Source organism: Miniopterus schreibersii (genome assembly GCF_964146895.1).
Source record: "Miniopterus schreibersii genome assembly, chromosome: 8".
Lineage (NCBI taxonomy): Eukaryota > Metazoa > Chordata > Mammalia > Chiroptera > Miniopteridae > Miniopterus > Miniopterus schreibersii.
In genome coordinates, this window is record NC_138109.1 from 7,127,039 (window position 1) to 7,151,517 (window position 24,479).

A 24,479-nucleotide genomic window follows, 5' to 3' on the forward strand; every position below is an offset into this window, starting at 1 on the left:
GCCACTCACACCACTGCCACTCTGGAGGAAAAAAGCGTCAGATCCGCACGGAACTGCCACATGTAACTGGCAGCGATTATGTCAACAAACATCAAAGCTCTCCTGCAGAGCACAGGTGACGCATCTCCTCTGTCCTGAAGACACCAGGAGCAAGCCCATAGAAGACGCTCTGGACCCGCAGCGGGCCGTGGCGCCTGGGGAACGCGGGGCCTCTCCGGGGAAACGGAGCCAGTTCTAACTCGGAGCAGGGCGTTGAACCGGGAAAGGTTTCACACTCCCGATCCGAGGGAGTGGAGGTGGGAGTGCCGCTCGTAACCCTAAAGCCCGGCGCCTGGCGGTGTGCCGTCACTGTGGTCCGGTCCCCAGCCCGGCCCGCACACTGCGCCCACCCGGCGGCCACTTCAGGGAAGCTGCCAGCACACTCTGCAAACACGCAGCTGTTTGTCCCTCTTGGTACTGGTGATACCGAGAAGTACCACTGTTGGTTTCAGGCTTGTTTCCAGTTTTAATTTGAGGCTTGCTGCCACCAGTGACGCAGACGTGGGGAAATACAGGTCCACTAGAGAATCCTGAAGAACAGTTTTGATAACTGATTTTTATAAATTCGGCATTGACACTGGTGTTAACAATATGTACACATGCTCAGTGCTGAGGTGTGGACTCAGCGGCAATGGCTTTGGGAACGCCTGCCCCTGCCACGCACAGTGCCGCTGAGAAAGCCAGTCAGTCCGGGCGCGCTCAGCTCCCAGTCACGCTCCCAACGGAAAGCGCGTACTCAGGGCGAAGGTCTGATGACAGTGCAAGGAAATTTCCCAAGTTTTACATGTACACAGTTTATTGTTTTTACTTAAAAAACATATCCAATTAAAATATTAATGACTATTAAAAACAAGCGAGTTCACATAGCTAATTATAAATTCAGCTGAAACAAGATTTCATTTGGATTAAGTTTACTTTGTGAATCATAATGAAATTTCACTTAATTACAAAATGATTTCATTCATACAGCATTTTGTTTTTCATAAATCCTGACCTCTTACCTAAGAAAATACAGCCTTTTGACCAACATTTACGTAAACATTGAAACCTATAATATACATTGTTTTATTACCAACTTCTATAGTCATTAATACAAAAAGTTATAAACTTGAATGACAAAGGGCAGAGCTGGGTGGAGCCCCCGTGGGGGGCAGTGGCTGTCACTGCTGACCCCTCTCCCGCCTCAGCAGCAGGAGCTTTGCAGCACAGTCTCTAAATACACCAACTAATCTACATGTCAAAATCTGGGAATATAAATGCTTGGAGGAATCTGCCTACAATGAGCACCAGTTTCAAATCAAGCCCAGAATAGTGTGCACTTGGTAAAACGTGTACTAAGGCAAAGCAGCAAGCCAGTTTAGATACAACCAGTACCCAGAAGGAACGGAAAAGGGCATGTGTTATTAGAGAACATGAGGTTTAAAGTATAAATATACATTACATACACAAGTGCAGAGTGATCCTCTGACAGCTTCACGTCATTTCTGATTTGCTCAAATTAAAAATTTTATCGCGACAGAAGGTTACAATGATTGTACTGATGGACAATATCCAGGATGATTTTTTAAAAATTGATACTCTTCACTGAAGGCAAAAATAAAAAAGTACCACACAACCTGACCAATGCAATGAGGGCTTCCGAAATCATTTAACAATAAGATGGAGTAGAACATCAGAGTTCTCTTTTTATAAAACACGGAGCTGTTTAATATTAAAAAAATTCCTAGAAATGTCATAGGTAGCATCTGAGAAAGGTTCTGACACCTTAAGACAGAATTCCCTTCCAGGAAACTACCACTTTCGAAAGAAAATCTAAGCTGCGGGGATTGAGAATCAGGTCCAGCGGTCCCCACGGACAAAGAGGCCGGCTGTCCTAACCATTGTCAGGACGCACGCCATGAAAAGCTAGAAAGCTCGGAGGAGGAAGTGTGTTCCTGAAGCAAAATAAAGCGCACACACAAAACACAACAAAAAAGAGAAAGACGCTAGTTTGTGAAGATGAAAGGTCTCTGTAACCTCCATTTGCTTCTATTTCCCTTTTCTGACCTGCATGGGAGTGAACCGCACACGTGGCTCCAAGTCTGAGAGGACTCGTCAAGGTCTCGGCCCAGTCACTCTAAGGGACACAGCGCAGCCTGCGCAGCTCAGTTACCGCGGGTCTGCTCCCGCCCCGTCCGAGCTCCCCAGACCCTCTCACTGAGGCCCCTCCTGTTTAAGGGCAAACAAAAGGCAGTGCCCACCAGACCTCTGGTAGGGGTGCAGGCCTTTTTGGTGTAAATTAGTTGGAAAGAAAGACTTAACTGTTAGTTTTGGTTTAAACACAGACACATATAAGGCCAAGATTAATTTTTACAAAACTATTTACGATCATCATTTTAAAAACAAAAAGCATTAAAAAGGAAATACCACTGGTTGAGTTAGAAGCTCTTTTGTTTTAAAATGACACATGTAAAAGCTAATTTCAACCTTCCCCCCATAAGCTCATCATTAGCGGAGAGGTTTTGAAGATGAGGCTCCCGAGAGGAAGGCTCTGTAAGGAGGAAGTGGAGATGCCCCTCAGAGCTGGGCAGCACGTGCCAACATCAGCAAACACCGACTGGCTTGTGTGCTGTGAGCACACGGGGGTGTCCGATGCTAACTTTGGGGGGAGGCATCACCTGTGCAGACTGAACACTAAGTTTCTGGAAACCACTAGGAAAGTGCAAGGCAGGGCTTCCTGTCATACTCTGACCGGGGGAATGATTTATGTAACAGCAGGGCAAAAGTAGTGAGGCTAAGGTCGGACTGGGGCTCTTTGCAGCTATATTTCTATTATCATTTATTTTGCTGTACACATACCTTTTTCCAGACTATCCAATCTCTTTCAAAGACAGTGAAACCAGAAAAAAAGCCTACTAACAGTTGTGATACATCAGGAACAGGGAGAAGGAAAAGATTCTATATACAAAGTCTGTTTCAGAAAAATGATGTCTATTAAAAAGCCAAGAAGATAACATTTAATGATAACTTCGTGGTCATTTAAGAGTCAGGGGAGTTCAGAGATGTCCGGGGAGGGTGTGCTGGGCACCTCCACAGTCACTCAACTGCTGTCTTCTGCTGGGTCCTGACCACAGGCTCCTACTGCATCACCAACTGAATCTTTGTTTTTGCAAGTGACACAGCCCTCCAAGAAAGAACGAGAGTAGGCAGGTTATTTGAGGTAATGTCATCTGAACAGTTTTAAAATCAGCAAAATGCTGGCCAAGCAATCTATGTCTAGTTTCCCTACCCATTCATATCTAAGAATACCTATTAAGGCTCATTCCTTATTATATTAGAAGGTAAATGACAGCAACTTTTTTAAAGTTTTGTTTAAATTGTTTGGGGCTCATTCTTCATATACCCTTCTACTCAAAAACAAGAAAAACAATATTTAAAAAGTAAAGACACTTATAGTAACCAGCCCAGCTCTTGTGCTTTGATGAGGCCGTATCTAGCCACCCTTGAATGACAGGCTTGTTTTCCTTTCTTTAGAAATGGGGTGGGGAAGATTCCTATGACTTGTTTAATCCATAAGCCTTACTGTACACTTTCTGGACACCTACCTTTACTCTCGTTATAAGTTTTGTCTTTGCACATCCCCCCCCACAACTGTCACAACCATCACTACAGAACCAGCCCCTGGGGCCACCAGTAATTGAGGGCTTCCCTGTTCAGGCTGCTCAGGTATGATCTCACTGTGAAGATCTCATAAGAGCAAAAAGACCGCCTGGGTCCCATGGAAACTCCTGCTGGGTATACTACCTCTGGTGCGAATCTTACATCTTGGGTCTGAACTCTTGTCAAACACGCATGCATATTTGAAATGCAAATCTCTTACACTCCCTGCCCTAGTCAATCACATACCAGAGCAGGTGTCTTTACTCCTTATTGCCCATAATATTCCAACTAGTGGAAGGAAAAAACCGTTTGCAGTCAAAAAGACCTGTATTTAAAATCCGATGAACTCTATAACCTTATACAAGTTATTTTAATATCTGTGTGCCTCACTTTGTTGTTTATTGCTAAAGCAGGAATGATAACGTTTACCACACAAGTCATCGTGAGGATGAAAATTTTCAGTGGGATCGTGCGATGCTTATCAAGTGCCTAGAACGCTACCTGGCCCGGGAAACTCGACCTGTGACAGCCGCTACCACTGTGCTTACTTGGATGTCTATTTCTTGAGGGAGGGTCTGGCTCTGAATCCAAGAATGCTCCTTGGCCAGCTCCTCCCTCTGTCCAGGAGAAAACTGTGGCTGCTGCCACCTCATGCATTCCAGCTTTTCTAGGTCTTCTTTCAGTACAATTTCTTTAACCCTGAAAATAAACGACAAACAAAACCTTAACAGTCCTGAGCAAGGCCCAGGGTTCTTATCATGTTACCTAAGAGCAGCAATTCTTGTTTTGTAATGTTATTTCTATCTCTTTTAATACATGATGCACACATTAAACATAACTGAATCATTTCTCTGTCCAGCTAGAAGAGCCAAGCCTCTTTCTTGGTGCAGGACATCTGCATAGTGCTCTAACGAGGCATGTAGAAGAAACACGTTTCCCTTAATTCTCCTGCTTTCACAGTGGAAAAAAATCCAGTCTAAAAAGAAAAGCCCCTTTACTTATGTGCCACCTTGGGAAGCAGCCTTTTCTTTTGCCCTCCTGTGTCACGATGGCATTTGTCTAGTCTGGATCTGCACACGTGTGGCACTCCCACTGTGACCACTGCTTCAAGAAATCATTTGTCATTTGACTTCAAATGAATGAATGAATTTGAAAATACAGTTCCCTAAGGGTATGCATAAAAACATTTAAAAATCTCTTTGTACCGCCCTGGCCAGTTTGGCTCAGTGGTGAGAGTGCCGGCCCGTGGACTGAAGGTCCTGGGTTTGATTCCAGCCAAGGGCACTTACATTGGTTGCAGGCTCGATCCCTGGCCCCTGTCGGAGGATGTGCGGGAGGCAACCAATCCATGTGTTTCTCTCACATCGATGTTTCTCTCTCTCTCCTCACTCTCTCTGAAAAGTAATGGAAAAAATATCCTCAGGTGAGGATTAAAAAAAAAAATCACTTTGTTTCACAAACAGACTTAAGAAACCACTAAGAAACTCGTATAAAAGCAGGTCCTCCAGGGTGCTTTCCTACCTCTCTGGCACCTGATACGTCATGAGAATGCACTCGGGCGTCTGCTTTATCATTCTCCAGATGGGCTCTTCGGCGGAACTGGGAAATGCCTCTTTTTCCTGCACATCCCGAGGCTGCTGCCCATCATGGGTGATTTCAGAAGAGCAATCACTACTAGTGAAATACATGCTGCTATCACTGCTTCCTATCGAGAATCAACACAGTAACAAATCAGAAGATGCCTGTCAGGGACCAACTTGCCAAACTGGCCCTCACTCTTCAAAGACTTCCACCGCGACCCGATCTTCTCCACTCGGAGCAGCCACCATCTGGACAAGCCCTGCAGCTGCTGGACCTTCCCAAGACCTTGCTCCCCGCCCCAAGCTACGCTCATGCTCATAGCCGCCCACCCGCAACTGCTGCCTCAGCTCCACCTCCTGCATCACTAACGCCTCAGCTTCGCTTTCTCACTTGGCTCTTTGCTGTTCACCTGCAAGTCTGGAACGGTGCCTTCACCATCCAGCTTGGAGCCCAAAGGCCACCGTCCACTAGCACTCTTTGCGACACCCTAGATTTCTTTTCCCTCTGACTTTTCCTATCAGAATGTCCACTCTGATAAAGCCAATGATCAGTTCCGTTCTTATCAAAACCACAGATGTGGCCTGGCCGGGCGTGGCTCAGGGGTTGAACGTCGATCTAGGATCCAGGCTATCGGGGTTCGATTCCCAGTCAGGGTACATGCCCAGGCTGCGGCTGGCAGACGATCAATGACTCTCTCATCACTGATGTTCCTATCTCTCTCTCTCCCTCTCCTTTCCTCTCTCGGAAATCAATAAAGATATATTTAAAAAAATAAATAAAGCAAAAACAGTAACAATTTTATTGTGGGTTTATAATGCACGTAGAAGGAAAATATATGATAAAAATAGCATAAAGACAAAAGGAGAAAATGGAAGTACTCCGTTTTAAGGTTCTTAGACATAAAATGATATAATAAGTATCATATTGGAATATAAACTGTGATAAATAAAAGATGCACTTGCAAATCCTGGAGCAATGACTGAAAAAAAGAGAAAGAAAGAAAGAAAGAAAAAGTAGTATAGCTGAAAAGCCAATAAGAGAGAGAAAACAGAATTGTTAAATGTACACAATTAACCCAAAAGGAAGAGGGGAGGAAGAAAAAAGGAAGAAAGCAGATGAAGTGAGATATCACACAAGTAGCAAGATGAAAGATTTAATTTCACCCTGACCACACTGACAATCACATTAGATGTAAATGGTCTAAATACTCCAATTAGAAGGCAAAGATTGCCATATGGATAAAAAAGCAATACCCAACTATATGGTGGTTACCAAAAGTCAACTTTATAAATATAAAGACACATACAAGTTAAAAGTAAGAAGATGAAAAAAGATATGCCATGTAAACACTCATCAAAATAAAGCTGGAGTGGATACACTGGTATCAGACAAAGGGGATTTCAAAGCAAGGTACATATCATAATAAAGAGATCAATTCATCAAAAGGACATAACAATCTTAAATATGTATGCACCTAATAAAAGAGCTTCAAAATACATGAGGCAAACACTGATTGGACTGCAAGAAAAAAGAGACAAATTCACAACTATAGTTGGACATTTTAAGAGCCCTGTCTTAATTACTGATAAATCAAGTAGATGGAAAATCAGGATGTAGAAGGCTGGACCAACATTTTCAGCCAACTTGACCTAGTTTACATTTATAGGAGACACAACTCAACAACTACAGAACATGTTCAAGTGCACCTGAAACAATGACCAAGAGAGACCAAATTCTGGACTATTAAACAAGTCTCAGTAAATTAAAAAAATACAAAGAATGTGCTCTGACTGCAATTAAGTTAGAAACCAATGAAATATCTAGAAAAATCCCAATATTATGTAATTAAATACATTTCTAATAACCTATGCTCAAAGAAGATAACACAATGGAAATTAGAAAATACTTTAGATTTAATGAAAATAAAAACTTACACATCAAGATTTGAGGGATGCAGGTAAAGCACTGCTTAGAGGGAAACAGAAAGCATTAAATGTTTATATTGGCAGGAACAAAAGGTATCTAATCAGTGGTCTAAGCTTCCACCTTAAGAAATTAGAAAAAGAGTAAATAAAATCCAAAGTCAACAGAAGAAAGATTAGAGCAGAAATAGATAAAATACAAAACCAAACAAAAATATTGAAAAAAGTTGAACAAAAGTCGCTTCTCTGAAAAGTTAGTACAATTGGTAAACAGAGTCAGATCAGGAAAAAATTATTAATACCAGCACTAAGAGTACAATAAATTCTACAGACATTAAAAGAATAAAGGAATATTATAAACAGCTTCATGAAACGAAATTCTACAACTTAAAGTGGACAAAATCCTTGAAAAATATAAATTACCCAAGGTCACTCAAGAAGAAACAGAAACCTGAATAGATACCAATTTATTAAAGAAATTAAATATACTGTTAAAAACCTTCTCCCAGATGGGAGAAGAAAACTTCAGCCCAGATGGCTTCACCGGTGAAATTCTACCAAACATGTAAGGATGATAAAGTATCCATTCGAAACAAACTCTTCCAGAAAAGAGAAGAGGCGGGAACAGTTCCCAACTCATTCTTTTTAAAGCCAGCATTACTCGGACCCCAAAACAGCCAAAGACATTACAAGAAGAGAAAACAATAAAAAAACACTTCTCATAACAGGTGCATAATCCTTTATAAACTATTAGATACAGAAACGAGCAATATATTAAAAGCATTAAACAGCATGACCAAGTACAAGGTTAACGATTTGAGAATTAATTAATGACATACACCATATTAATAAAATAAGGGAGGAAAACGATATGATTATCTCAACAGGTGCAGAAAAAAACACCTCAGGAAATTAACAGTAGAAAAGGAACTTCCTCAATCTCACTGACAAAGAACATTTAAGGAAAACCCCATCTGATGTCATACTTCACGGTGCAGCTCTGTGAACAAGGCAGTAACGTCTGTCTCACTACTTCTACTCAACACTGCACTGGGGTCCTGGCTAGTCCAACAAGGCAGCAGAAGTTCAAAATACAAAACTGGTTGAAGTTCTATATGCTAACAACAAACAACTGGAGATTGGAATTTTAAAATGTCATCTAATATACAAAATCCTTAGATAATTTTAGCAAAATATGTACATGTAAGATCTGTGCATGGAAAACTACAACATTGCTGAGAAAAATTAAAGACCTACATAAAAAAGAAACATCATGCTCATGGAACAGAAGACTCAATACTGTTAGGGTGATAATTCTTCTGAAACTGGCCTATAGACTCAACACAATGTTAACCAAAATCCAGCAGGCTTTTTTTGTAGAAACTAAGAACCTGATTCTACAATTTATGTGGACAAAGGACCTACAATATCCAGAATTATTTTGAAAAGAGGAACAGAGTTGAAATTACTTGAAATCCCACATCAAATGAATGTGGGATTACCCTAAAGCTAGCCGTAAAGATAAACAGAACACAGAGTCCAGAAACACACCTGAACATATATGACCAATTTATTTTCGACAAAGGTGCCACGGTAATTCAGTGGGGGAAAGATTAACCTTTTCAACAAATGGGGCAGGAACAATTGGATACCTGTATGCAAGGAAAGTATATCGACCCTAACCTCACAACATAGTTAAAATTAACTGAAAATGGATCACGGACAGACCCATTGGAATGGCTAAAATTTATGACGGACAATACCAGTGCTGGCCAGGGTGTGTTGCAAATTGGAGCTCTCACACGTTGCTGACAGGCATACAAAATGGTACTGCCACTTTGGAAAGCAGTTTGGCAGTTTCTTATAAAGTTAACCATACACATGACCTAGCAATTTCCTTCCTAGGTTTCTACCAGACAGAAAAGAACACATATCCACAAAAAGACTCAGACTAATTGATGTTCATCGCAGCATTAACAGTCCTAAACTGGAAACCCAATAACCATCAATGGTGAATGGATACCCATACAATGTAATTCTACTCATCAATAAGAGGCACACGCTACTGACAAGGGCAATTGATGAAACTTAGCAGCAGTGTGCGCACTGAAAGAGTCCCAACACAAAGACTGCAACACAAAGACTGATGGGTCATTCAATTCACATGGCTTTGTAGAAAGAACAACCCTCAGGTGATGCAGAGCAAATGCAGAAAGGGGGGGGCTGACTGCAATGTCGCAGGGGAACTTTCCCAGGGATGGAAATGTTCCATGTGACTGTGGTGGCGGTACCCTAATGTATGTGTTTCTCAGAATTCTTGTTTTGCACATCTAAATTTGGTGTAGTTTGTGTATGTAAATAACTATACCCCAATAAAGCTTACAAAAAGAAAACAGGAAAAACACTTGACTTCCACACCAGTGCAGAAACCAAACAGCCCATCGTCACACAGTGACCTCCTGGCGGCAGAGCCTGAGGACCATGTCACCTGGATCCACTACCTGATGCTGCAGAGCCAGGCCCAGATGGAGACTCCTTGGGAAGGGGCACCATGCACAGGTCACTGGCAGTAAAATGGTGGGTGTTCTTTCCACTGTTGCCTGTAACACACTGCTGGAAAGTAAGAACACAAGAAAACACTTTAACACCTCAAGCATCATATTACAAAATATCTAGATCTTCAGCCTCACACATTAAACAGAATAAAACGCTAGGTATAGCTGAGAAGCTAAACATTTCAGCCTGCCCCCAATAATGGGGCCCAAGTTCCTTTGTATGTAATTTTCAAGATATTATTGTTGAGTACCTATTACATGCCACAGACCATACAGATGTGCAGATGTGTGTTTTTTGTCATTCAGGAAAGGTGTACTGAACATGTTGTATGTTCTAAACAGTGTCCCAAATACTAGGAATATAACAGTGAACAGAACAAAGGTCCTGCTATCCTGGAACTCACACTGCACGGGGGCGGGGAGAACTCCATAAATATTACTTTATATAATCCTCAGAATACTGTGAAGTATTAATCTTTTTCAAATAAGGAAACAAAGGCAAAGGAAGGTTAAATAACCTGCCTAAGCGAACCGAGTAACAAGCGACGGGGCTGGGATCTGAGCCCATCTCACTCCACAGGCCTGGCCTGGCTCACTGAGGCGCGCCACTGGGCCTCAGGTCCAGCAAGCACACTGGTATCAGGCTGTTAAGCAGCACACTTTCTTGATTTGGATCAGACTTTCTTGATCCTGAAGGGAAGCATGAGGAAAACTATAAATTGGCACTTGTCTTGGCTCCTGTTCCAGTCTAACCTGGTAATCTGAGAATGTCTTTTTTAGGCAAAGGGGTGAAAAGTTAAAGGAAACACTAAAAAGCCTTCCTTTTTGAAAGTGACATGTATAAATGTGAAACTATCAACTGCCTACTTTAGTGAGTACTGACTATCTCCTACCCCCTCCGCACACAACTGCTGTACTACAACTAGGCCCAAAAAAGTAAAATTGCTAAATTCATGTCTTGTCAGTGTGGCTTGTTCTTGTCTTACCAGACCATAACCTCAGTTGTAGGTAAGAAAACACATTTTATAGGCAGTGAATATGTTTAGTCTAATGCTTGGATAATAGATTTAAAGGGGAAAAACCTTTGTTCATATAGAAAACCTGAAAGCACTTTGGGAAAACCACACAAAAAGTGTCTGAGAAACCAGGACACAGCAGATTCTCATTCCCGCTTTTAAATTATGGCGCATGTTTCTGGAGACCAGCGCTCACAGCCTGCAGCCCAGCGGAAACATGGGTCACCCGTTCAGACCCTCTGGGCGGAGCCCCAGTGTAAGATGCTCAATTCTGATAATCTCAGTCGTGTGTTGAAAGTCGGTGTCCCTCACATACTCATCTGGGCAGTACTCCTCACCTGCTCTGCAGACTCGCAGGACCAGGGCACGTCTTCCTGGAGCAAGTCCAGCTGCAGCGGCGAGCTGCTCCTGGAGCTGGTGCACGGGTGCCCTTCACTCTGGGCCTCCCAGTTCTCCCCAGCTCTCCTCTGGTCAGTGACTGGAAATGCTGCTTCCACATCTGGAGCCACTGCTGATATTGAGGGTGCTATTTCAGAAGGGCCTGCTGCCCCCAAAAGCAGGTATGGAGAGAATGATGGTGCCAACAGAGGATACACATGGGAGTCAGGCAGCAAAATGGTCAGAAAAGTGTCCACGTAAGGCGAAGGGACAGCTGGGAAAGGTGGCTTGGGCAGACAGTCTGGTGCTGTCACTGAGGCTGCATGCTCTGCCCCCGGCGAAGTCACAGTGGGCAGGGGGAATGCTGGTACGAGGTAAGGGGCCTGGCTGGCAGCCACCCCTGCAGCCGGGAACGGCAGGCTGGGGACATGGAGAGGGGAGGCCGGGGACGGGCACCAGGGCTGCACATTCTGGACGTCAGTTCTGACATGGGGACAGAAAGTGTCCTTGTTCCCGGCGCACTGGCCATCCTGTGGCTCCAGCAGCTTCTTCCGCTTGTGCTTCCCCTTCTTGCCACCAGCTGTGCCGGTCTGCCTGGAAGTCGCCTCTCCTAAGGACAGAGAGGGAGGCGCAGTAAGGCAACCGACCCAAAGTGGAGGCTGCCGTGTGCAGGTAACTGCGGGGGGGGGGGGGGGACTAAGCGCGTCTGCTGGGGTGAAAGCAGTTGCTGTAAAAGAAACTCCCTTCAGTCAGCTGCTCAGACCTAAACCGAGGGCAGGCAACAGGCAGCTCAGAGACCGATCTCAGCATCTGAGCCAGTTCCTCCCACTCCATCGCCCCCACCTCCCAGCACCCACAGGCGACTCATAAATCCAGGGTGAGGCAGGTCAATGAACGCGAAGTTACCTACCTTGCGTGCGTGAGCGTCTGGCTCTGCTTGGACTTTCGTGCGGGAGGTGGCAGCTGTAGGGCGAGGACAGCATCTGTTCCCGGAACCGGCCCACGTAGTGCTGCTCCTCCCTCCGCGTGTGCGCCGACAGCACAGCCCTGGTGAGCCCCGAGCGCCTGAGCTCTGCGGTCAGGGTCAGCGGGGCCCACTGCGTGCCGGGCGTCGGCTCACAGGCTGCAGGCGACTCTGCTGAGGTGAAGGAACATTTCATTTTAATTGCTACTATTGCAATTACTTATTTTCACCAAATTAACCATCTTTCAGTAAGTTTTACAAACAGTACAACAGCTGGAATCTAAAAACTTCATCAACCTAGCGCACAATTCTTCCTACTTTCTCCCGCCTGCCTTTACCCTCTGTACACCTGTACACGTGTTTTACAGTGTTGTGATACTCAGTGTGCAGACTTAGGTATTTAAATCTTGCTTTTATTGTAAATATTTTTGTATCTATCTCCCTGAACTCTTCAAAATGTTTCTTTTTATCTTTGAATTTATTTTTAAACCTTTAATATATCCTGTGGTTTAAAAATCAACAGGCTATCTCTGGTTCACCAGCAATACAACCTGTCTCAATAGTTTTGTCCGAGGTCTTCTCCCACCAAGCTGCAGCCCACCCGTCAGTACTACACTCTCCACCTCAAGGGTGGCTGTGAGGCGTAAAGGAGTTAAATTTCTAGGACGGACTAAGGACAGGGAGTGGGACAGAGGAAGAGCTTAGAATGTGTTAATTAATGTATCACGGAGCACCAGCAGAGAGAAATTAGAGCTAATCCGAAAACCCGATTTAACTCAGCTGTGCTACTTCTCCATCCGCCAAACTGCTATGAGCAATGAAACAGTCAAAGGAGGGGGTGGCAGTGAGAAGGAAGAAGACATCGGAGTAATCTACCAAGTCACCACACCGATAAACAAGGGGGGTGATCAGACCACAGAAATTTCTATCCATACCCGTGACCTCTCCAGGCACAACTACAGTCTGAGACCTTTCGAGGTCAGCAACCAGGTGGCCCTGCTGCATGAACGGCTAACTCTGGTTGAGGGCTCACTGCTACGACCAGTGTTCCAAGCGCTTCACACAAACGACATAACTAAGAAACACAGTCCAAAATATATATACATATGTAACCAACATAAACATGACGCTTCCAAAGATTTAGAAGTTATTACTAAGTACACGGCATCACTGACTGTTTTCTCATAGCAGCATATGTAGTGTGGAGTCGGAGGTGAGCGTGGTACCTGGCTCTGGTGGTGGGACGTGAACCATGGTGCTGCTGTAACTGCACTGGCTTATGTCAGAGCCCGGGCTCAGTGCCGCCGTGGGCAGGGTCCGTGGAGCTCCTCCTTCGTTGTCCGTGGACCGTCCATTAGCTGGCACTTCCGATGTAGGCATGGCTGGGATCTGAGAAACAGCTGGGGACATAAGAGAGACTAATAGTGAAAAAAAAAATTCCCAACAGGAAATTTATGTCAAAGACCAAACAGTTTTCAGACATTTATAACTGACAGATAACAACCTATGGGCCATAAAGAGGACTGTGAAACTAGGACCATTCATGATTACAATGAAATAACTAAAGCTACAAAACTAAAGAGAAATGGAGAGTAAGGGGTGGCTTTGTAGTAACTCTTTTTATCTAACTATGAAGAGCTCCTGTTACCTTGCAAGGCTTGGGCACCATCTGCCCTGGGGTTCTGTCGGTCTTCTTCTGAGGATGAGGTCGTGTTCGTATAGGAGATACACTTTCTTTTCAAAGCTGGAAGGTTGCAGCTCTTCAGGTATCTGCAGAACACAATGAGGTCACCGTTCTTACCTGACCCCTAACTTTGCCATCTCCCTCTTTGCTTTTCTCACACCACTTCTGAGATACACTGTACTTTCTTTTACTTACTGAGTACATCTGACATGTAACATTGTATAAGTTTAAGATAATGTACTTACACAATGTCATGTGACTGCAGATGTAGAGCTATTAATCACCTGACATAACTCAGTGTGATGTTACTGAGTATGCTCACTATACTGTGCACTGCATCTCTATGGCTCATTTACCACTCGTCATGAGTCTGAACCCTTACACACCATCACACTACCCCCCACCTCATCCCCTGGTAACCCTCATTTTACTCTTCTTTATAGGGTTAATGTTTTTAGGTCCCACATATAAGTGCTATCCTACAGCACTAGACTTTGTTTGACTTATCCCATTTAGCATACTGTGCTGAAGGTCCAGCCATGTTGTTGCAGGTGGGAGGATATCTTCCTTCCTTATGGCTGAATAATATTCCATTGTGCACATACCACCTTTTGAAAATCCATCTGTTGGTGGGCATTTGGGTTGTTCCCATATCTTGGCTATCATGAATAATGCTGTGGTAAACATGCGAGTGCATATATCTGGTCAAAAATCCTGTTTTTGCTTTTTTTGGGTATATACTCAGAAGTTAAACTGTATGGTAGTTTTATTTCTAATTTTTGATGAGCTTCCATATTGTTTTCCATAGCGGTTGGACCAATTTACATTTCTACCTACAATGTATAAGGGTTTCCTTTTCACATCCTCACCATCACCTGTCTCATCTTCTTGATGATATCCACTCTGATAGGTGTGTGATAATCTCTCATTATTGTGGTTTTGATTTGCATTCCCATTAGTGGTGCTGAGCATGATTTCATGTGTTTGTTGGCCACTTTGATGTCCTTTTTGGAAATACGTCTATTTAGTTTTGCCTATTTTTAAATCAGATTGCCTTTTGTTGTTGTTGACTCACTTCCTTATATTTTTTGGATGTTAACTCCCTTATCTGATAGAGGGTTTACAAAATTTTCTCCCATTCTGAAGGCTTTTAATTTTGTTGTTTCTTTTGCTGTGCATGTGCAGAAGCTTTGGAGGTAGAGGTAGTTCCCCTTGTTAACATCCGATGATGCTGTTTTTGGTGTCATATTAAAAAAAAAAATCACTGCCAAGAACAGTATCAGTGAGCTTCTTCCCAATGTTTTCTTCCAGTTTTATGGTATCAGGTCTTATGTTTAAGTTTTTGATCCACTTTGAGCAAATGTTTCTGAGTGCTGTTGGACAGGGGCCCAATTTCACTGTGCTACATGTTTCCCCAGTTTCCCAGCACCACTTGTAAAGAACAGTCCTTTTCCTCCTCGGTATCTTGGCTCCCTTGCCAAGTATTAGTTGAATATGTGCTAGGTTAAATTCTAGGTGCTCTACTCTGGTCCACTGGCCGATGTGTCCACTTGTGTGCCTGTGTCATATCCATGCCCTATTTTTACTACCGTAATTCTGTGTAGCTTCAGACTTGGAAGTGTGATGCCTCTGCACTTGTCCCTTTTCCTCAAAACTGCTTTGGCTGCTTGGGGTCTTTTGTGATTCCACACAAACTTTAGGGTTGTTTCTTCTATTTCTGCAAAGAATGCCTTTGGCGCTTTGATGGGGATTGCACGGACTCTGCAGATGGCTTTGGAGAGCATGGGCGTTTTGACAGTATCACTGCTCCCCGTCCATGAACATGGGATGTCCTTCTATTTGCTGACTCCTTCGCTTTCTTTCAGCAAATTCCTGTAGTTCTCATTGTACAGACTATTCACTTCCTTGGCTAAATTTATTCCTATCTTACTGTTTCAATGGTACTGTGAATGGGATGCTTTTATTTCTTTTTCAGATACTTCCTCATTGTAAAGGAATGCAATTGACTTCTGTATGTTGATTTTGTATCCTGCCACTTTACTGACACCGATAGTTTCAACAATTTTTTTACTAACTCTTTTGGATTTCCTATATGTAACATCATATCATAGCAAATAGCAACACTTTTGCTTCCTCTTTTCCACTTTGGACGCTTTTATTTCTCTGTCTTGCATAATTATTCTAGCTAGGACTTCCAGCATTATATTGAATTCGAGTGATGAGAGTGGGCATCTTTGTTACTGAGCTTAGAGAAAACACTTCCAGTTTTTCTCCACTGACTAACGTTAACTGTGGGTTTGTTGTATACGGTCTTTACTATGTTGGGGTGTGTTCCTTCTATACCCAATCTGTTAAAGGTTTTTTTTAAATCATAAAAGGATGTTGCATTTTCTCAAATGCTCTTTCTGCATTCCAGGGGTAAATGCCACTTGTTCACGGGGTATAACCCTTTTACTGTATTGTTTAATTGGTTACTACTTTGTTGAGAATGTTTGCATCTATATTCATCAGGGATTTTGGTCTATAGTGTTCTCCTGCGGTACCCTTATCTGGTTTTGGTATCAAATAATGCTGAATGCCACTCCTTTTGCAGTACCTCTTAATTCTTCTGTTGGCTTCCCAATGGTGCCCAATAGTTCAGAGGGTTTATGCACTTTTTAAAAAGCTTAGTTCTCTCTCTCTTCAACCTTAATCACTTCTACAGTCCTATCTTCCATCCCATTAATTCTCTTCCACCCAACCTGTTGTATTCTCCAGTGGTGCTTTCTCTCATTTACAGAGTCCTTCGGTTCCAGAACCTGTCTGGTTCTTTTTGGGAATTTCAGTCTCTTTGGTAAAGTGCTCTTTCTATGCACCAGTTTCGCTCTTGAGATCATTGCATCGCCTGAGTGTTCTTGTAGCTTGTTGAGTTTCTTCATAGTAGTTATTGTGAATTTTTCAGCAGTTAGATGCCTTTCAATTTGTCGGGAAATTGCTATTTTCTTTGTGATATTTTATTTCCATGCCTTTCTTGGTGTTTGGTGAAAAGTGCCTCCACCACTGCATCTGAAGGAGCAAACACCTTTCTTATTCAGACAAGGACTTGTTTGATTCTAACAGTTCAACAGGTTGGCAATTAGGAGCCTTCCTTTTGTTTTCCAGGAGGAGGAGCTATGGTAACAAGGTTTTGCTTTGTCTTACCAGAGCTCAGGTTGGGAGTACATACACTCTTAAAAAGCTGCCAAAAGGAAAACATAAGGGTGGTGGTAGAGCGGGGAAAATTGTGTACTTAGCACTTGGGGCTTTAGGTGTGCCCATGACCTGATAGAGGAATCCTCATGTTGGGTTGGAGGTCCCCAGAGGTTTGTGGGCTGTCCTCTTGCCAGAATCCCGGGCAGACACTTCCCTTCAGTTATCTCTGCCTACTTCCCTTTCCTTCCCCTGCCCCATCACTGTGGTGTCTCCTCAGAGAGAGCAATGAATTCCTTCAACTGCAGAACCCATGGCTGGGCTGAACCTCCCCTCTCCACCATAACCCTCCATCTCCTCGGTCAAAAAGGTCATGCTGGCCCATGTTGGACCTACTGCTGCCCTCTCCGCTGCCACTCCTTCGGTCCACTCCAACCACTCTCAGGTGCACAGGCGGATGTCTCTCTCCGTGTCCCGTCATGCTGTGCAGAGGCACTTTTTATGATTATGGATGTCCAATTAGTTGGAAATTGAAGGAGAGAGAAAAAAACAACTCATGCTGCCATGATGCTGACCTTGTACTTTCTTCTTTGATGGAGTCCTCCCTGGCCATCCCAGCCTGAATCACTGGGTGGTTATCTCTCTTTCACCACGGTCTTGAATTGATCTTCAAATCTTGCACCATTTAAATTCGACAAGCACAGGTCTTGTCTTCCCAACTACTCCTTCAAAGAAAGGAATGCATTTTCTAATGGCTTGCACCCTCTGAAACGTTGGGTATGTTATGAACTGTATGTAATAGGCTCTGTGTACAGGGTACTAGAGCCAACAAGAACACCAGGTTTTACGTTTTTATGTTTACCTTTCTTACAAGGGCAGGTTATACTTGAAGGTAGAATGAGAAGAGCAATTTTAGAACTTAATAGGAAAGAGCAAGGAGCAACAAAGAGAGAGAAAGAGGCTTCAATAGCTAGACTGAAGCCAGCTGCAAGAAAAATTAGGGGAAATTGGATGGTCCTCTTCTGGGAGGATGCATTGCCTGCATGAAAACAGATATCCATAAACGGAAGTAATTCAGAGTGAATTACCCAGTAGTGTGACCCACTAGTTTTATTCCTTCTGTCAATTTATTGTGAAAAATAGAGACAACAGCTATTAAAATTATGGAAGGGCTCCACGGGGACAATGTATGCTTTTGGAAAAACATGTTATCAAAATGTGTGCTTCATACCTGATAACACTATCAATGCAGTTTATTTGCTGATACGATGGGCTATGCTGATCTTTTCTCAGATCCTCACAAGACTCAGTGTACATGCTGTTATTTTTCAAGGTCTTTAAAGAAGAAACGGCCTTCTGCTCACCTAAAACAGAATAAAAGTATGTAGAATTAAAAATGCATTATTCTTAAGAACATGTAATTATTTAGCAAAATTAAATCATGGTCTTTTAGAATAAATATTTAACAGAACTTTACGCAGCTATTAAAAATGAGCTCAGATCTAAATGCACTGATACAGAAAGAGATCCACATAGAATGGTTACATGAATGACTACATTTGTTTTGTTTTTTTAAAGGAGACAAATAATTGAGGCAAAGATTATCAAGGAATAAAACTGGTGGGTCAAACTACTGGGTAATTCACTCTGAATTACTTCCGTTTATGGATATCTGTTTTCATGCAGGCAATGCATCCTCCCAGAAGAGGACCATCCAATTTCCCCTAATTTTTCTTGCAGCTGGCTTCAGTCTAGCTATTGAAGCCTCTTTCTCTCTCTTTGTTGCTCCTTGCTCTTTCCTATTAAGTTCTAAAATTGCTCTTCTCATTCTACCTTCAAGTATAATCTGCCCTTGTAAGAAAGGTAAACATAAAAATGTAAAACCTGGTGTTCTTGTTGGCTCTAGTACCCTGTACACAGAGCACGCATAATAATCACTTAGTATTTTCATTTTCATTGGTGTGTATTCTCCACTCAATTTCTAATATTTAAATTATAACATTTTTATTCTTAAGTTGCATACTTATTTCTCTTGAGTAAGGAGTACTAGATTTTTTTCACTAGTTCTTTAAACTTGGTCTTAAAATGTTAATAAAATCAAGATGCCCAAGTAACATTAGTTCTCTGAAGTCATACCAAATGGCAACAGATTTTTCTTTTCCCCAAAATCACATCCTATGTGTGTCAAATATAAGGAGTAGGAAAATTTCAGTTTCTAAAACAGCAACCTAAGTACACACAGCTATAGCTTAAGTTTTATAAAATGGTAAATGATGGAATACTGATATCTGCTTGAATATATAGCCTCGTAAACACCACAGTATTGATGGTACTACCAGACCAATGGTAGATGACAAGAAAAGGAATAAAGCAGGAGGGAGAAAGGATTTCTACTCTGAGAAAAACTGGCACTAACATGAGGACAACAAAGAAAACATTTAGGAAATTTAGATTTAAAATCTACCCAAAGAATTTTCTCTGCCAAGACATGGGATAATGATACACAGCACCAAAGATATTTAAGATGAACTTTTTTGTAGAGAGGGAATCTGATAGTTTGAAGGGACAGAAGTAGTTATTTCTATCTTGTGCCTTTATATCTACGGAAGAAACAGAATGCTAAGCCTCCTTCCAAGGTGAAAAGAAAACACTGAAGTACGGGACCTGCTAAACCCAGAGGGCATCCTATGGGCTCCCAGTGATACCACCTATAAGAGCAGGAGTTTGAGGTTTTGTTGTGTAAATCAGGTCAAGTCCTGAAAAATAGCACCTATTATTATCATTGACCTTAGAGAAAAATTTCACCTATACTGTGTAAAATATCCACATCTGCCAATGATAATCACATTTAGGTGCCCCAAATCTGTAATGACTCCCAAAATTATATTAATATTCAGAGAGAACAATGAAGGGAAAGTTAGCTAAACTCAAAGTTAATAAAATTTGATGTCTATCAAACTTTCCTCTGCCATATAATGCAAGTAGGTTAAAATTTCAAAGTAATGCAATTATCACAACTGACATGATTCCTATGGAGCACTGCTTACCTCGCATTTGAGAAAAGCACACACATGTATCAAGAAAAATGCCAAGTTTTTCATTCAACTTAGGTCATAAGTATTCTCTATTTGTTTGAAAGGAAAAAAAGGGATTAGTATTTTAATATAGTTTATTATCTGAAATGTTTTCTAGAATTGACTGCTGGTTTCTAGAGAGCTCACATGGGGGAAATCTACGCATGTGCTGGTATTATCAGAAACGTCGATTCTTTAGGACAAGTACACTGTAGCTACATTCTGATACCATTCAGCTTTCACAGTAGTATTTGCTGCCGCCATTACCACCGCTACTCTTATGACTGCACAAGTAACCATCAGGGCTTTGCGCTCACACGCTCGGCATCTGCCAGAGGACAGACACAGGAGGAGGGGCCCTGCCGGCTCACCCTCGGGCCGTCCAGTGTGCGTCCCCATCACCGGCTTCTTGGGGCATTTGGCCATTGTCTCAACGTACAGCTGCTGACCCAGAAATTTAATCTTGTTCACACTGGCATAGACCTGCTGCAAAGTCAACTGGGAAAAGAAGAAAATACGCTTCAGATGTTACAGAATGAACATCAGGGCACATGACAAAATCCATTAAGGTCTGGTTCTCTGAACACATGACGCAAAGTCAGTAATAACCTGAATACAGTTTCCCACCCAGGTCACCAGTACAAACGAAACTTTAAATATACTGATTCACAATATGCTAATTTTTAGAAAGGACACTACTAACCCAAATATCACTTTTCAAAGGCAATGCTCTCTTTCTACAGCCAGCTTCCCACCTCAAATGGAGAATGTCCATTTCCCTCTCAGGGAGGGTCTCCAGGGCAAGAGCCTGCACTGAGAAGTGCGTGTGGAGCTGCGGACCTGTGCAGGGCCACATCACGGGGGACCGGCCAGATGGTGCACGTGTGCCACTCACCGGTTCCTTTGGTGTGTCCTCCATGCAGGGCCCGCTGGACTCGCTGGAGGCCAGGCTGACGTGCTGCTCCTGTGACCCACTGCTGCCCAGGCTGCCGTAGCCACTGGAGGCGCTCACGTGGACCGGCTGCAAGGACAAAAGCCCATTTGGGGGTTACTGGCCATCTGGCGGTGAGAGGAGAGATACAGCATGATCGACTCAGAGCTTATCTAAATCACCAGAAAATTAAGACTAAAATTTCTGAAACCCTACATTAGGCGTGTGAAGGTGATTTAACCCTAATGCTGACATGAAAGACATTCCCCTCATCTTAGTAATTTTCAAGGGCAAAATCTAGTTTTCTAGTCAATGTGTGTATTTCTGGAACAAAAAAAAACTTAAGGCCATAGTATACTTTACCAAAATATGAAAATAACTTGTTGTTTATGCTGAGTTCAGACAAAACAAATGAAATATGCACCATAGTTTCCCCACGAACTCCCAGGACTTTATGAGCCCCAGAGACTTTATGGAAGATCCTGTTGCACCATCAGTACATACTTTACAAGCTTACTGACTGAATCTCTAATAGAAACCATTTTGGGTACTTGTTTTCAACAAGCAGCTTTTCCTACTTTTGCCTTTTAATAACCAGATACTGAGACTGGCCAGCACTCTCCCCCACCTTTAAAATTGGAATTATTCTAAAAAATTCCTAATCCCAGAGACTGGGCACACTTGCTGAGCTATAAACACAAGAATAATTCTCTTGTTCAGAAATAACTTCTCTGTCTTACCGCTCACTGTGACTCAGTTTTGTTGTTTTAAGATGAGTTCTTACAAAATGTTCTGTGTATTTAACACAGAAAAACGAAAAAAAGATTAATAAAATTTAATTTAAAAACAAAAAAGAACCTTCTGGAATGCAGAGGGTAAAGGTCTCTCTGCAGTTAACTTTTGTGAGGTGCCTTTACTAAGACAGAATATTAAAATAAAACACAATGATGGGAATTTTGTGTATTTCTAAAAACAAAAACAAAAAAACCCCTCTCATTTTACCTGTAACAGAAGCTTGTGAATTTGTTCTTGTAATTCAGCTATGTCTTTGTCATCTCTGTTCATCTTCTTTATTTTGGTAGCAAAGACGTCTTCATTCAGTGGGCCCCTACCAAGTACCACATGAAAGACTGAGTCAAGTGATTTAAAATCCATTCACAATGAAGTCTAAAGTGATTTTTAATATTCAAATAATAAACCTATGTTATTACAAAGCAACTCTTGACTCCAAATATAGCAAACGCAAAGCTAAAATTCTATTCACGGAGGCAGAGAAAACACTGACAAGCAAATGTGACAGTAACAGGCTTCTTTAGTCTGTTGTAGTCTTTCTACAGCGGTGTCAGCAGTGCTTGTACAAATCTAAAATCGGTGCCATGACACCTCCTTAGCTCCTGAAATGTCTCCAACAACTACCGGTCTCAAAATTTAACATTAATTCAGTAACTGACTGTAGAAATGTTAAGATCCTAAGTTTGCCAAACATTCAATGCTTAAAGTACCTAATAAGCTCTGCAATAAAGATGACTCTGCGGCACACCCTACTGGTGAAAATGTGGCATCACGTTCCCTTCAAGTCTTACACTCAAATTCTAGAGCATTGTAAACCCACTACCTGAACACAGTGAGGGGCAGACAAGCCCACAGAGGGACAGGAAGAGAAGGGCTGATGGACTCGTCTTTAGGACCTTCTGAGTGACAGGAACTGTCCTAGCTTTACAACAAAGAGTGACAACTAGCCTTTTCCAAACCTCGTGATGTGCCAGGCACTGTTCCAAGAGCTCTACCAAGTATTATCTCCTTTACCGAGGGGAACACTTGCTCCAGGTCACCAGCTGGTGAGGGCTAAGCAGGCGGTCAGGAAGGGACCAGGGCTTGTCCCCTACTGGGCTGCCCCTCAGTACAGCAAGCATACAAATGTACACTGAGTCACATCTGTTCTCTCTGGAGTCCTCAAAGCCTATGAAGCAGGATATCCTGACATCAGAGTTCACAGAGCCACACGTCTGAATCCGCACGCCTGACCCCAAAGCCAGTGCTGTGCTTGCCCATCGTGCGGCCCTGCCGATTCTGAAACTGCAACACGTTCCAAGAGGGAGAAAGCATCACTGCACCGCAGGATGTAGGCTGTGTCACAGAAGTGGTTAGGGAGAGCTCCGCCTTGGCAGCATGTCCCTCACCATTTGGATCCCTCAGCTCCCAGCCCGTGGAAGGTGACAGGCTCACCAGCACAGCATGGTGCACATTGTACACAGTGACAGACTGCACTTGAATGCACAGCCTGGCCCACTACACCTTCTGCTATCGTTTGGTCTACCGCCTGCTCCTTGTGGGGTCAGGCTGTCTGGTCTATTGTATTCGCCCCTCCAGCACCTACGACAGTGCCTGGCACAGAACAGAATGACCATCAGTGGAGGAGTCTGGGAACCAAGCACATGCAATTTGTGACCTATACACATTGGCACTGGAGCCTGAATGTCTTCCCAAGGTGCCTGGGTTTTATTATTTTTCAAGTGAAATTCTGAAATGGAAATAGAACAGACTCGTTTGTGGTATGAGATCTAGATATTCCTATTTGTGAAACTTTCTACAAAACTAAGTTGTCTCTTTCATCAGTGATTATGTGACTCATAATGATTACCGTGTAGGTGACAGAGACAGAGCCTTCACTGGCAAGTGGCCAAGCAGCTGCTGTGCAGGGCAGGAAACTGGACTAGGAGTGAGGACCTGTATCCAGTTTCCCTCTGCAGCCTCCCTGCCCCCACGTAATGCCGGGAAAGTTACTCTATTTCACCAACTATGGATTTTTCTGTAGAATGAGCACTAGCAGCACCTAACCTGTCTGCCCAGAGCTGCTGGGAGGGACCCAAAGAGAGATGGTGAGGGTCCCTGCTAAACACTCTCAGCCCCCTTCCCATTCCAACTGTCACACTTTCCTAAACCCAGCCACGGCCCTCCACTGTCTGCTCTCCACTGCACTGTGGGCTTCAGGACGGAAACGAGTACGTGTTTCTCTGTCATTCCCAGGGCCAAGCACAATGCCTGACACAGTAGGTGATCCAAAAATAATTAAAGAAATACATTAACATAATTTTATAAATACAATGCATAATTATTTTACGAGAAAGAATAATACTGGCTACTCTGAGTTCTCTCCCTCACATAACCCTGGGCCTTGAGATGTACATATTGTTGTAATTTTTTAAAATAGTGAAAGCATTGTGAGTCCTCATATGTCAGTTAATTTCATATATATCCAAAGGACTGACGGACAACTTGGGAGTCCAGGACATGTCTCCAGCACTGACTGGGGAGGGTACGTAGACCAACTGACAGACATCCAGATGGATGTCTGATATTCATTAGTCGAAATTCTTACTAAGCAAACATCTCATAGTATTTTCATTCCCAACAGGTTTCCCTACCAAGAAAAAAGTCCTTTCTGACCAAGAGAAATGGCACCTGCTCGGAAGTCTTATTTCTTACCTTAGTTATTAAATTATTTCCTAGCCACATCAGTCTTCTGAA

General features: G+C 42.9%; 1 protein-coding gene across 10 annotated transcripts in view; it reads right to left on the minus strand.

Moving 5' to 3' along the window:
* Positions 1-811: 811 nt before the first annotated feature.
* PER3 (period circadian regulator 3) overlaps positions 812-24,479 on the minus strand; it is a 37,273-nt gene continuing 13,605 nt past the window's right edge. For 6 of the 10 annotated variants that reach the window (XM_081145450.1, XM_081145448.1, XM_081145449.1 and 3 more), the window contains 12 exons: positions 21,954-22,059; positions 20,916-21,041; positions 20,392-20,518; positions 18,178-18,310; positions 13,743-13,864; positions 13,321-13,494; positions 12,041-12,268; positions 11,091-11,740; positions 9,683-9,794; positions 5,200-5,383; positions 4,227-4,377; positions 812-3,202 (listed from right to left, as the gene is read on the minus strand). In XM_081145450.1, the coding sequence (XP_081001576.1) occupies positions 3,119-3,202; positions 4,227-4,377; positions 5,200-5,383; positions 9,683-9,794; positions 11,091-11,740; positions 12,041-12,268; positions 13,321-13,494; positions 13,743-13,864; positions 18,178-18,310; positions 20,392-20,518; positions 20,916-21,041; positions 21,954-22,059 (2,197 nt within the window). In that variant the 3' untranslated portion in view covers positions 812-3,118. The remainder of the gene's footprint in view (positions 3,203-4,226; positions 4,378-5,199; positions 5,384-9,682; positions 9,795-11,090; positions 11,741-12,040; positions 12,269-13,320; positions 13,495-13,742; positions 13,865-18,177; positions 18,311-20,391; positions 20,519-20,915; positions 21,042-21,953; positions 22,060-24,479) is intronic. The other 4 variants (XM_081145446.1, XM_081145447.1, XR_013999422.1 and 1 more) reach the window with 4 other exon arrangements.